Source organism: Theobroma cacao, chromosome 3 (genome assembly GCF_000208745.1).
Source record: "Theobroma cacao cultivar B97-61/B2 chromosome 3, Criollo_cocoa_genome_V2, whole genome shotgun sequence".
NCBI lineage: Eukaryota > Viridiplantae > Streptophyta > Magnoliopsida > Malvales > Malvaceae > Theobroma > Theobroma cacao.
The window spans coordinates 32,813,278-32,827,680 of record NC_030852.1 but is presented as its reverse complement, the minus strand read 5'-3'; the positions used below and the strand labels follow the sequence as shown (position 1 = coordinate 32,827,680).

Sequence of the window (14,403 nt, the reverse complement as noted above, 5' to 3'; positions counted from 1 at the left end):
AAAAAAAAAAAAAAAAAAAAAAGGAAGAGGAAGAGAAAAGCAAGCTCGTTTCACTTCACTGTCCTGACTGCAGAAAAAGGCAAAGATTCCTTGGCCTTACTGTTCGATTTCCACTAACCGCAACAGCCTGAGAATTCAAAAATCTCATTGATGGTGATCCTCTGAACGTGTTGAATACTTCTTTAATGCAGCACACTTGGATTAAGTGAATTATGATATGAAAAGAAATATATCTGGTTTGGGTTTGAATTCCTCCTTTAGAGAATTCAAGATATCAATGATAGTGATATCCTCTGAACGTGTTGGATACTTCTTTAATACCGCACACTTGGATTAAGTGAATTGTGATATGAAATGAAAAGAAATATATCTGGTTTGGGTCTGAATTCCTCCTTTAGAGAATTCAATCTCCTTTTTCCTTTTCATTTTATGGTCCTATAAAATGCATCTATATCCTTTGGAAAATTTAACCGCATGAAACCTAATAGATAAAGTAAACTATAAGGAGGAGTTCAATCTCCTTTTATTTTTGTTTTTTGGTTGGGGTGAGTTATTTTGGGCCAGGGTTTTTATTTATTTATTTCTTTTTTTTTTTGTGCTACATATGTTAAATAAATAAAAATTTATTTAAATTAAATTGATATTTATTAAAAGGCATGAACGAGAACGACAATTGGAGTTTGGAGATCAATAGGAATTTTGGAAAATCAATTATGATTCTTGTCTGCCAAGAATAAGACCACCGCTGTGTTCACTATCATTACTACCTTTAATTTCTTACATAAAGATTCCTCTAAAAAAAAACAGCCCCTCCCACCCCACGCAAGGGGGAGGTACATAGGCAATTGCCCTCCACTTCTTTACAACCATCAAATCTTTGATGATTAAAACCGGATTCCATCCAAGATCTTTAACACAATTAGAACAAGATTAATTAAGGAAAAGATTTAATAGTTTCGATCCAGCTCTTCCACCAGCTAATTTTGTAACCTAACCACGAATTTATAAAGAAAGGCCAGCTGAAATTGGACGGTCCCTCTTAAGCACCCAATTCAAACCCGTGAACCATTCTTGTCGCCTGTAACCTCAGATCACAAACCATCATACCCAATAATTACGATTTTATAGTTTCCCTCGTACATGGGATGAACACTTATTCCGATTATAATTAAATTGCGAACATGAAATTTTCTGATCAGGAATGGTTCCTTTTGCCATGTGATATTGGCTGACTGTGACATAGATCTTGAGTCTTGATAAGCTGCATCTCCAACTCAACCTGTCTTGTACTTAAGGTTTAGAGGAGAACTTTGGTGCAATGAAAAAATTTAATTAATTAGTTAATGATAAAGTCAAGCTATTTCGTCTTCTCTCCAAGGAAAACGACATGCACAATGGAAGGAATATACATTTAGTCATGTTTCCATAAGGGTCTACTTTAGGTAATGGATTGCTAACTACTGATCTTATGATAATAATGACATTTGGAGTATTTGAAAGACAAGGGAAAAGAAAACGGAAAGAAGAAGGAAATAAGAGCGATATCTGCTTTATTGTCGCCTTTAACTTCAATTATGAGAAGAGAGTCTTTCGGAAAGAGTTTATCTGTCCATAAATAATTGAAGAAGAATGTAGTAGTAGTTTGAGACTTTGGGCTATTCAATAACAATTATCTAGCATCATGTGCTAACGTTATTTATTACTATAATCTAGAAAAGTTTGATTGTATTTAGCGTTCATTAAGTATCCAAAATGCATTACAGTACTATTACTTCATTTTAATTGTTTTATTATGATTATGGGATATAATTCATATCTTAAAAAACCTCCATAAACTAGTCTTTGTGTATGTGAAAGCACACGTATAGAATATGTAGGCACATGCTGAGAAAGATTAAAATTCAAGCAAGCACTAACAGTCAATAATGAAAGACTAAGTGACACTTGAAATACAATTCCGTTATCCACTGGAAGTTCTAACCCGAAAGAAAGAAAGAAAAACAGTCTCCAATCAATGCAAAATACAACAATAGTCAAACCCTAGCAGAAAACAAAGTTCTTGAAACCTAAAAATGGAAAGTACACTTATTGGGATCAGTTTTTATATTTTTTTGGGAGGTAGTTAAGCAGCAGTTAACATGGGAGACCGAGGTGGCAACCCTGCCTATAGGCTGAGCTCTATCTTGTACGTCCATATATAGGAAATGCGGTCGCCTTGTTATTAATGAAAGTACACTTAAAGAGGAGGACAAACAAAGCCAGGAGGAGGGTTTTTTCCACAAGTTATTAGAGCTTGAAGAGCAAGGGGAATGAATATAGTAAGGTTTAGAAGCTTAAGTCTTATAGCAGTGCAAAGGCAAACTGCTGCTTCAAGCTCCAGTAGACCTCCTAGCACTGGGCAGCAAGCATTCTCAACAGGGTTTCCTAACCCAATATGCACCAATCCTCCAAGCACATCCACGCAGAGCCCTAGCTTAAGTGCATTAACTGGGCAAGTTGGTTGAGTAGTTGGTGGAGCAGGAGAGCTACCCCCACCTCCACCTCCACCACCGCCTCCACCTCCACCTCCACCGCCTCCACCACCGCCTCCAGAAGGTGGGCCTCCACTGTAAGGTGGGTAAGGAGAAGACGGTGGTGGGATTGTAACTGGAGGGTTGGTAATGGGAGGTGATATCACGGGAGGGTTCGTTATTGGTGGGGTAATGATAATTGGTGGTACAATAACTGGTGGCATTGGCGGCTTTTTGGATGGTGGCTCTACTTTTGGGGAGCCTCCACGGTGGGGAGGATGCTTGGTGCTTGGCGGAATCGGGCGGGGAACTTTAGGGTGAGTTGGGCGGGTTGGGCTGTGGTATGGCGGTGGGTGTGGCTGTGTACAAGGAACACAAGCATAAATTGGTGGCAATGATATTAACATGAAAATCAGGAAGATGAAAATCAAGGCTGTAAACTGTGAACCCATGACTTAGGGTTCCAAAGATTATTCTCCTTGAGCTTAGATAGGGCTGAACATGGAAATTATATATAGCTGAAATTTATGTGTAACCCGTGACTGTGCCTACGAGTATCAAAACACCTATTCCCCTGAAAAAGTGAAAAAGAAAAAATTAAAAGGTGGAGGATTCCAAGAGATCTAAAATTGTGAAATAAATTGAAGATTTTGGAGTGTTGTTGGTTGATTGCAAACTTCAATGTCCTATCCGTGACTGTTCCGCTCAGTTTCAATCCGTGAATAGTGTTTGATTTCTGAGCAAGCTCTGTTTCACAGATTTCTATGGCGTACTCTTTGTTTGTTTCCTGTACTACTTTCCTAACCTTCTTCGTCTTATTTCTTCTTTTTGCAAACCCCTTTACGCTCTAGCCTTTGCAATTTTGGGATTATTAACTTTTATACATGCATTTTCTCTCAACATGTATCAATAATGATCCTGCATGATCTTTCCAACTGAATTTTTACAGCTAGAGAAGCATGAGGGCTCATTCATTATGCATCCTTGCTCTCCTATTATTTCTGCTGGCTTGTAGTAAGGTGGTAGATGGTAGTTGCCTGAGTCAGAGCAGATAGACGTTAGGGTTTGCAGGGCTGTGGCCGTGTATTATTTTCTGTTCCTTTCACCATGTGAACATGTGAACTTACTGTTTTCTTCTTGTTTCTTTACTTCCGTTTCCCAAATTTGTTATTATGAGAAGAAATATAATGTGCAACATTTAAAGGCAATCATTTCCTGAGGAAAACCCAATGATATGCGCTCCAATTAAAACATTACTTTACCCGGGTCTTGCCTAAAGCACTGTTAGTGATAACTATTTAAAGCATATTTTCTCTCACGGCATTGAAAATGTTATATGTTAGAATATGATTTTTTTTAAAGATTAGCACATATGAGTTGAAATTTAAATCTATAAAAATAGAGTTGAAATTTATTGGATTAAAAAATGGATAAATTTATAAAGTTTTTGGAAATTTATAATTTCCCAGTTGAGTGGAAATTTACATTGTTAACAATGACGTACATATGGATATGGGTACCGGTTAAGATTCTATTTAATTTTAAAAGGTTTTTTCAATTTAAAAAAAATACACTATTCTCAGAAATTGAAGAAAAATAATGACTTGATTATAAAATTCAAATATCTCTATTTTCCTATTCCAGAAACCACTTTAACACGTGTTCCGAGGACCTTGGTTAGTGTGCGCCTCAAATATTCTTTCTAATATGCTTATATATACATATATATACATATATATATATATATATGTCTCATTAATTTGCTTAAAACATAAGCTTACACAATTAAAACTCGTGTATAGATCCAAAATAATGTTAAAATTGGAAGTAGTAAAAATTTCATGCTGACCTATGTAAAAAAAAGGGGGGATTAGTTCATAGTTCGTGTAATATTTTCTTTTTCAACAGTGCTCATAAGAGAGGAAGAATTAAGTTTTGATAGAAAAAAACAAATACTACAATAAATATAAATTGAGACACAATCCCTTTGTCTATTTTGAATTTCTAAAAAAATTGAAGAGTTAATAATATAATGATCTTGAGCTAGTCTTCCGATGTTTAAATTAATTAAAAAGAGTTTATTTATTTATTTCCAATTTCCTTTAAAATTATCTGAAACAAATTTTACTTTATTTTGTCAAAGATTGAATTTGACATTTCAGATTTATGTAGTACTGAACATATGATTTTTATCTAACTTTAGTTTCACCTTTCTGATTGTGGCAAATCCAGGAGACTAGAGTTATTCAAATTCAGCTCTAGCCTATGCAAAACTATGAACATCTCGACGAGCTAGACAAAAATATATATGACTTACAGAAAACAATAATCGAGAGGCTTAGTGTCAAAAGTAAATTAGGGGCAAACTATTTGAGCTCAACCAGCATCTTGCAAATCCAATATCGCGCCAGAGGCGTAGTTCTTTCTTTGCTTCACTCGGAATTCAGTGACTCACAGCTAGCTGACCCCCCGATTTTGGGCCCCGGCAATGAGGTTGGGACCGGACCATATGACTCCAAAACAGTACAAGTCTCCAGTTACGCCTCTGTACTTTCAGCTTTATTTCTTTTTTAATTTTTTTGGTTACGCCAAAAAGGGGAAATAGGATTGAATTTCAACCACAAGTATAATGAAACAATGTTGCCTGATATTTTAGCTTCCAGATGTGCATTAAGATTCAGGACATTTCAAAAGGCTCATTATGGAATGCCGAAGGTGCATGTGCCGCCAATGGATCGTAAGAAAAAGATTTTCCAATCGCAATTATAGCGAAATTGAAGACAAGAAAAGAACAAATTAATGATCATTGGCCTAATTAGCTTTCGGAGATGAATGTGCTTGCTCTTTAGCCAACTCTCTAAGTCGAATTATTACCAAGTTAGTTTTTACCAGTTAGTATAAACGTTGGAGTAGTAGTGTCTTGTGGACCAAACGGGCATGAACTCATCTTATTGTCCGTTTTATTAGTTCAAGCTTCCCCGCATGCGCGGCAACTTGTCTTCCTCGAACGCGGAATTGATTCTCTGAATGCAGCATCGCCACCGATTTTATGGTTTTTTGTTAGTCCATGCTCAAGGGCCAAGTCAACTTGGACGTTGATATGACACGGTTTTCCCATTTTTCTCTCTTTCTACAAGTTGCTTGAGGATCTCGTCGGCAAAGTAAAACGCCACATCTCGAAACAGGAGCACTTTTGTCTCTTCTCATTGCGTTCTACTAGCGACAATTCCTTCTTTCCAGTCACCACCACCGCAAGCAAAATTACGTCTTTCAGGTTTGAATTTTCTGACCAACTGTTTGTTATGAATATGAAGCAGTTTCGTGCTTTATCCTTGGTTTCGTGTTACAACCCGGCCCATAGATATCGGTTTGGACCCAAGATTCTGTGGACCCCCACTCCGTTTCAACTAGGCTTGACAAAAATGGAACAATAATTGAAGGATGATGCGGACAAAAAATGGGCATACAACTTCTGGGAAAATATAATTATAATATAGCCAACAAAGGTTGATATCGGTAGAAATGTGTTCCATATGTCATATCATTCATACGTATTATTAAATTGATAATTGTTGTTTTAATTTAAAATAATTAATTAATAATGAATAATAAAATTTTATATAATGTAAAATAAAAATATAAAAAATTAATTGAAAGTAATAAAAACATAAAAATCAAAATTAACTTTCAAGGGTTTTTTTTTTTTTGATATAATCTCTCCAACTCTCTATATTCTCGGCTATGAAGTACTCCCGGCATGCAACAGACGAAGCGACACTATAATTACTACTTGTGCTGTCACTATTCTGAATTGCAAGGTGATAGCTGTTGGCGCCATGCTGCTAGTACTTTGCGCTATGTCCGTAATATTAAGTGAACTCAAACAATGATTTCAGAAGCTTTTGCCTATTAGAAGGCTGCAATGTAGTGAAAAGTAAAAGTAGCAGCTCATCTCACAAGAGAGTTCAGTTCCTATAGGTTAATTTTTTTCTTGTCGAGCTTTTCTTTAGGAGCCAAAATTCTCAGTCCAAACTCTCGTACTTAATCAACACATGTCATGGCAATGGTTCAGAGGTGGCGGTGGACAAAACATATTTTTCCAATAGTCGTGGAAAAGGGATCTTGGAGGAAAACGGAAAGCAGAGAAAGCAACATTCCTGAGCTATACGATGAGGTGCGGTCCGATTACTTTAAAGGTTTAAGTGAAATATTCAAATGTGATTTTTTTTATTAAAATTAAAAAATATTATTAAAATTTTATTTTTTTATCTTTTTGAGATGTAAAATTTTTAATTAAATTTTTATAATCAAATTTTTTTAATATTTTTTTTTTCAATTGATAATATAGTCAATCAATTTAATATTTCTTGAGACATTGTTGATTTTAAATAACATTTTTATTAATTTTAGTTTTTAAAAACTTTTTTATTCTAAAATAACACTTATTGGAATTGTTAATATTATTTTAAAAATATTTAATTATTATAATTATCTTATATTTTTTAAATGGATAATATAAAATCAACAATCAAATTTTTTAATTCAAATAAATCAACTATTACATAAAATAAAAATAATTTAACAATATAATATAAATCTAAATTAAAGTAAAAAAATCTGTAAAGATTAGAACAATAATACCTAATTGTTGAATGCTTATTGCAAATCGCAAATGAGGCTCACAGCTTTATAAAGATAATAAAAAAATAGACTTCTTGTGTATTTTTTGGAGAAAAATTGAAGTTAAATGAAGAAGGAGCAAATGAGAAGATTTCAAAAGTAGATATTATACATTGAAAAAATAATAATTTATTTTATATATAGAAAAAAAAAGTTGTTGAAAATCATTAAATACGTTGATTGGAAATAAGAGAAATAAGTAAAAAAAAAAAAGCTGTTGGAAATGATTAAATATATGTAACCATTAATTTATTGAAAATAAGAAAATATAGTTGAAAATTAATAGTATTTTAGAAATAAAGAAGTAATAGAAAATTGAGATTTATTAGACATATAATTAACAAAATAAAAGAACAAATAATTTGATGAATTATTTTTTATTTTTATATTTTTTAATATAATTAATTATATTATAATTATTACAAAATTATAAAAAAATTTGAAAATTGGGGCTTCCTCAAATTGGGGGCCTAAAGCCTTGCTTGGGTGGCTTCACCTTAGGGCCGACCTTGTATACGATCATATATAATGCGGTTTCTTTGGGTAAATTTTTTATTTTATTAGACAGAATGATATGATACGTACATTCTTGTTTCACTACAATAAAGTACATATTAAGGACTAGAAGGTGAGAAGCCTGCCTTCTTTAAAATAAATATGGTAGTAACACTTAGTGAATGAGTACACGCCCATAAACATACTAGCAAAAGTCCAAACATACCATGAAAAGATTATTAAAATGACCAAACATTACTAATACAAAGAGAGTGATTAAAAGTAAGCAGGAGGAGTTTAAGCGCACTGGTAGCCAGCAGGGATGTTTTTTCCACAGTAATTGAGCAGCAAGGACAATGAAACGGGAATATTAAGGTTAGCGCCCAAGACGCTGGCCTTGAGGGTAGTGCAGAGGCAATCAGTAGCTTCTGCATCAGCCAAACCCGCAAGGAGAGAGCAGCATGGGGTCTTTGCTGGGTTACCAACAACAGCGTGCATCAAATTCAACAAGTCAGCACAACCACCCAGTTTTAGAGTATCCTTAGGGCAAGAGGCGGGCTTGGGTGAGGGTGGGGTCTTGTGAGGAGGCTCGGGGCTCTTTGGTGTTGGTGGGCAAGGCACATAGGTGGAGCTGACCAAAGTGAAGAAGAGAATGTTGAGGGAGAGAAGAAGGGCAGTTGATGCTATAGTCTTTGAAGCCATATCTAAGAGACACTAAGTGCTTAAATGCTAATTATGTATAGTTTTTGGTATAGACTATACTCTGTTTTATAGAGAATGTAAGCGATGAAAAAGGTTACGCGGGCTGGCGTTTTTATAGGAGAAGGTAGCCAGGGAATTTGAAAGGAAGTACTTCTTACGGTCAAACATTGTGGTTGAAACCCACGTGGGCACGTTGGGTTGGAATGTAGGGGATACAACCTGGCAGCGAGCACAACATACAGGGATAAGCCTCAAAAACTGTTGCAATATGTATTTGTCTGCAATATAAGTTGTCAATTATTCTCCTTCACTAATAATGATAAAGATAGAAAGAAAGATATCTTATTGCTATAAATCCAAAATATTCTTGTTTTCATATGGTTCTAAGAGCATAATTTGTGCAAAAGAGGTATGGACAATAACAATAGGAAGAGATTTGAGATGGATCGAGCTGAAGGATTGTACTTCGTAGATGCCTTATTTTTACTTTGTTTCTTTAGGGTGAAACAGATGAATAGATTGATTTATCAACAATTTCTCTTGCGTCAAAAGACTAACAAACAGAATGCATAGTAATACTCCTATAATAGATAAAACTCAGGTCAAAATGATCTCTTACAGATCACATAGATTTCAGTTACAATTTTGTCAGTTCATGAACATGAAGAAGTGATAGATGCAGATAATTATAGTAATTGAGAGGCGTATAGAGTTTAATAATCATAATATATAATCATCTAGATACAAAAAACATTATACTTAAGTTGACAAGCTCGAAGCTTCTATGAGCTTGTAAGTATTAGTGCTAGAAATCACGTGCGGTTTCCACCAAATAATTGGCGGCTATTGACTCACAACCACCGCAGAGAAGATCTCGTGACTGAGATTTCTGGCTACACACCAATGCCATTGTGATTTTAATGTTCATCACCGTATATAGCTTTGCTAATTATATCTAGCCCATTATTACCATCAGAGTTTAACAAAGGTAAGGGAAATAATTGTGCAATCAAGAATGAATAGGACAGGTTCAAATCGACCGCCAGACATGTGAACGCTGATGAGGTTCTTCTGTCTCCTAGCTTTCAAGTGAACTGGAAAACTGGACCGGTGGGAGTGGATGTTTGCAGATTTAGGAGGGAAATGGTTTGACACTTTGTTGACCGGTGGGAGTGGATGTTTGCAGATTTAGGAGGGAAAAGGTTTGGCACTTTGTTTTGTAATTGGCCTGGGAAGCACATGGGGCGTAATAATGACTTGATTCTTTAGTTCTATAGCGACTGTTCATGAAGGTTGAAATGACTATGGGTTTTTTTTTTTTAATTTCCTTTACTTTCCTTCAAGGATTTTTTTTTTTCTGGAAATGTCCAACTGAAGCCCGTGAAATGAAATTTCCTTCAAATCCAGGATAAAGGGATAAAATGTATAGTAGTACGAACCTTTTGCCCTGTTTCCCTCTTCGGGGATTTTGTTTATTAATAATCTCAGTTTTATAAACAGCAATGAATTGCCGTAGGGAAGGCGACTCACTGCATAGGAATCGTCCCATTACTAACAACTAACAAAGACCTCAAGGAAACATAAAAGCAGAATTCCTGTTGTGCCAAAGCTTTCAAACCACAGACAAGCGACTTTGTACAGAAAACCAATCCAGAAATGGTAAAACACAAGACTGACCGGGGACTTAAAAGAGAGTGGAAACGAGAAAAGATTTCTTTCAAAAACATTGACCCTGTTGGCGTTGAGAAATTCGGAATATACGGAGTGATATCTGTCGAAAGATCTCATTCTCACGTTTGCTGTCAAGTGCCAAAAAAGACTTGAGCTGTATTTGTAGGGAGAATTAAAGAATCACCCCTTACTCCTTCCACCAATGTTTAGCATGGATATGATAATTCAAGAAATAGGCCACACTCCACTCCCACAATCCCTCCCAATATTCCTTAACCTAATTAATAGACAAATTATATTAAAAATTGAATAAAAAACCCTTTTTCTTTACATGATTTTTCATTTTTAGTAAGCGAGTAAGAACATGTTAAAACAATTCTCCCTTGGAGTCATTTACCCAAGAAACCATATAGCAGTAGAGGAATCTTTTTGATGACCACCCTCGGGCTGACTTAGAAATTGATTGCTTCGAAAATGAATTGCAACAACCGGAGTTGCACTTCGAGAACAAACCTTTGATTAGACCATTGGCATTGCACCAACCCCATTCCTGCCAAAACTGGTTTGCTAACACCCGAACCGTTCACAATGAACTTCGTTGATGCAGACCACGACCACGCGCACTCTCCAAATTCTATATTAAGTTATTTGAAGAACTATAAATATCTAACCCTACACCAATCATCTAACGTAAAAATGACAACACAATTTTATCAACTTTAAGAATAAAAAATAAGGCCATGAGTTGGTGCCAAGACCCGTGTTTCAGGAAAAAAATTGACAGGCATGGGTTTGAAAGGAACACAACGCAACGATTGTTGGAAATATAACTCAACAACTCGAATTCCCATAATTAACGGTGCAACGTCAAGATATTTCCTCCCAATTTTTAAGTGGATGCAGTACTATAGTTCTAAACATTATCAAACTAGGGATATCTGTTCCAGACTCTATTTTCTAATAGTCTTTTACCATCTTTATGAAACTAACGCTCGAAACTAAGAGGGTAAGATTAAGAATCTGATGCATAATTGATTTCGAGATGACCTTTCCACAGGGTAATAATTAGGACGAGAATGATCCAGCAGGCCAACTACACTCATACATTGATTGCAAAACTAGGGAATCGTCAATGTTGATAAACTTGAGTGGTGAACATATGCCGATGTTGATAAACTTGGGCTGTGAACCTGTGTCCATCCCTATCAAATGAGACATTTCTTTTCACCATAGAAGAACAGTGTCGGAGCAAGTGCGCCTATCAGCCACTCGGTAACCGTCTTACCGATGCTACGTTCTCTGAACCAACCAGATGGTGACCCCAACCAAAAGCAATTGCATGAGGCATATATCTCAGAAACAGAGCAGGCCCCATGCTCCCCAATCATTCAACAGTTTTACCTATTCAGAAACGGCTTTGGAATACGTAGTTATTGAAATGACAAATTATCAAGGTTAGAGTTCAAATCAGCTGCATAAAGCTCTTCTCCTAAACAAATTTCAAGTTCGGCTTACTCTCTTTTTTACCCATTCCTCTCACGTAATTCTTTGCCATTCATTCTGTAACATAAAATGTACAAAAAGCTATACTTTCTGTCCCATTTAAGCATAGATAACAGGATGATTTTTAAGCTTATTAAAACAAAAACAAGGATGATTTTCAATATCATATTATGTAACACTGTAATCACACATCAATTTGTGATTCTGCCGAAATTCAACACCAAACTGAAAAAAGGAAAGGAGGCAATGCATTCTTATAATAAGATCTTCAACGAGTTCTGCGCCAAACCACATTAGGCTATTTGTTCAAAATGTTCGTTTGGGCAAGAAACCAACGCAATCCATTATTTAACTGTTTCTGAGTTCCAAAGGTACACAAATGAACAAACAAGGACATATGTGAAACAACAATAACTGTATTATTGCTCGTACAAGGATCTACCTATGGTTCTCCACCCAGCTCCACCCGCAAGTTGTCATATGGATATACTTTTGGTGTCTGGTTAACAGAAGAGAAATGACATCAATCAGAGCATGAAAAGTTCAAATAGTCTAACCAGCGAGCAAAATAACCTTAATGGCATAACAAACTAAATTCGTGCAAGCAACAACATTTTTACACCAAATTCATGAAATGTAGGTCACATCTACTTCCCTCTAGCTACTAATGACTCACTATATGAAATGTTTATTGATGAATCAGTGAAAAAAGAAATTAAAAGCTATACGATATAAAAAGCAAAAGCAATCTTCCAAAACAGAGATTACCAAACCACACGCAGGCATGAGACTGCTAGTAGCAAAATTATTGTTTTAATTTCTCACTACCATCTCTCAAGAAGAATATAATTTAGAATATTATGGAAACAAAAGATCTAATTGAAAAAGTACACAGTGGTTTCCCATGTCTTGCCAGTCGGATGAGAGCAATGTAATACTGAATACCTCTCCAGAAGGCTCATATTTAACAGTTTTACCCCATTGTGCTAAAAACCCTTATCCTATCCACAAATAGAGATTTTGAAGAATCCACTTTAGGTATCTATGCATGTGCCGTTGCAGTGCTTTTTCATCATTCTAGTACAGGGATGAAAGGAAGCTGTCCTACAAGGGCTTCTTGCAAACCCCAAAACGTTTTTGCAACTTTGCTAACTGAACATGAGATATGATTAATAATACTGTAGAAGAAAACCAATCGTCAAAATGAGACAGAATAATCCAATCAATAGAAAACTTCTGCCTCCAGAGCACAGAAGATACATTCAGTAAAAAGAAGCACAAGACTACCTTAGACAAAGGATTTTAAAAGAAAATTGACACTCAGGAGAAACAATTTTTGCAAGGAAAAATCAGGAAGCATGTTATTACAGACTATAGGGAAGACAGATGAACATAAAACTGCAGCATGCAGAAGAATTAGGCAGATCCAGGGCAAGGGCCCATATCAACAATTCAACATGTTCCCTTCCAAAGGAAAAAAAAAAAAACAACAATTCATCATGTTCAGGAAAATGAAAATTCTGATTACATTCCCAAGGTTAAATAGAGAAGAAAGAAAAGAAAAACCAAAGACATGAGCCTGTATGAAATTCTTACTCTCAACTCTAAAGATTGTTGAAAACAGGCTAGTGTCCTCTACTAAGAAATTATCATTCATTCAGAAGTGGATAGTTAGTATAATTCAGAAATGGTCCCCTATCCAGGATCACCACTCATTTGAGCATGACATTCAATTTTCTAAGCAGACAACCATGGTACTTTTTTCCAATTCAAAACATATCCAAAAACATCACCAAAGCAATACATTAATATCACATAAAGAAATGAAAGAACTAGAAAGAAAACCATAAATGAAGGCAAAATCAAATAATCAAGTCAGAGATTTTGAACTCACGAATGGAATCTTAGAGGCTTTGTCATTCCACCAAGCTAATAATCCCAACGATGCAAAGAAGCTCAAACCTCCACACATCCAAGCCAATGCCTCATACTGTTCTCAAAAAACGAAATAAACAAAATGAAATGACACATAAGAATAAACAAGGGAAAAACAAAAGAACCTCAATCTCATCAAATAAAGCAAAATTCCACAACGATAATCATATAACGAACCTCAAAAATCGAAAAATTTCTTACCTTTCCGACAGTATCGGCGATTCGATCTATACAAGGTTCTGGAAATGAAGTTCCATTGTCCCAAATTAGCTCGTCATTTACAGGAAGCTGAAGCGTCAAAAAGAAGTGAAAATGTTACTTTTTTAGGGTTTTGGATAAATTGTTCCAATGATAATCGAGGAATAAATCCGAAAAACTATAAAGTGACTGAACTTACGGGCTTGTCGGGCACGATGTGTTTGCCCACAGGGAGGCCCATGCCAGAACGGAGGCGAAGAGAGGAGGCGACGGAGCGCGAAACGATGCCGTTTCCGCCCATGATCCGCGACGCGACGTTGCTCAATCTTCCTGCCATTTTTTTTTCCTTTCACTTTCTCCACAACCTACCAACAGTGGTTATTTTACTTGATCCCTGCGAAGCCATGGGCCATGAGCCCATCATAAAACCACAACTCGCGGTAGGCTGAGCAAGGCATAAACAAAATAACGGGCTCAAGGCCCACCAATTTAGACATACTTCAACCCATGTGGCGTTAGGCCCTTCTAGCAATTGTTTTGTTGTAGGAATCTGGTAGTGTATTTAGTTTGACAATGAAGTTGAATTTTTTATATTTCATAGTACACAAACTTTTTATATACTATATTCGTTTGATCGATTTTACTTTTAATTCAGAATTAATTAAAAAATGGATTATTAGTATTAGAGAAATTAAAAATATATATATGG

At 35.6% G+C, this 14,403-nt stretch overlaps 3 protein-coding genes across 3 annotated transcripts; all 3 read right to left on the bottom strand.

Moving 5' to 3' along the window:
- Positions 1,890-3,019, bottom strand: LOC18606292 (36.4 kDa proline-rich protein). The gene has a single exon (XM_007039823.2). It carries the CDS (start codon positions 2,960-2,962, stop codon positions 2,237-2,239), a length of 726 nt encoding a protein of 241 aa, XP_007039885.2. The 5' UTR covers positions 2,963-3,019; the 3' UTR covers positions 1,890-2,236.
- On the bottom strand, positions 7,805-8,474 carry LOC18606291 (14 kDa proline-rich protein DC2.15). The gene has a single exon (XM_007039822.2). The coding sequence runs from the start codon at positions 8,385-8,387 to the stop codon at positions 7,983-7,985; it is 405 nt and encodes a 134-aa protein (XP_007039884.2). The 5' UTR covers positions 8,388-8,474; the 3' UTR covers positions 7,805-7,982.
- On the bottom strand, positions 11,788-14,079 carry LOC18606290 (NADH dehydrogenase [ubiquinone] 1 beta subcomplex subunit 8, mitochondrial). The gene is made up of 4 exons (XM_018118249.1): positions 13,894-14,079; positions 13,698-13,784; positions 13,456-13,551; positions 11,788-12,060 (listed from the first exon to the last, which is right to left on the bottom strand). Exons 1-4 carry the CDS (start codon positions 14,029-14,031, stop codon positions 12,004-12,006), a joined length of 378 nt encoding a protein of 125 aa, XP_017973738.1. The 5' UTR covers positions 14,032-14,079; the 3' UTR covers positions 11,788-12,003.

What these genes read in the sequence shown, in the direction of transcription:
- LOC18606292 (XM_007039823.2), bottom strand. Translation starts at nt 2,962, where the DNA reads ATGGGTTCACAGTTTACAGCCTTGATTTTCATCTTCCTGATTTTCATG.
- LOC18606291 (XM_007039822.2), bottom strand. Translation starts at nt 8,387, where the DNA reads ATGGCTTCAAAGACTATAGCATCAACTGCCCTTCTTCTCTCCCTCAAC.
- LOC18606290 (XM_018118249.1), bottom strand. Translation starts at nt 14,031, where the DNA reads ATGGCAGGAAGATTGAGCAACGTCGCGTCGCGGATCATGGGCGGAAAC. An exon ending in ACATCGTGCCCGACAAGCCC is followed by an intron (nt 13,785 to 13,893) that starts GTAAGTTCAGTC and finishes TTGACGCTTCAG; the next exon opens with CTTCCTGTAAATGACGAGCT. An exon ending in TCGCCGATACTGTCGGAAAG is followed by an intron (nt 13,552 to 13,697) that starts GTAAGAAATTTT and finishes TTTTGAGAACAG; the next exon opens with TATGAGGCATTGGCTTGGAT.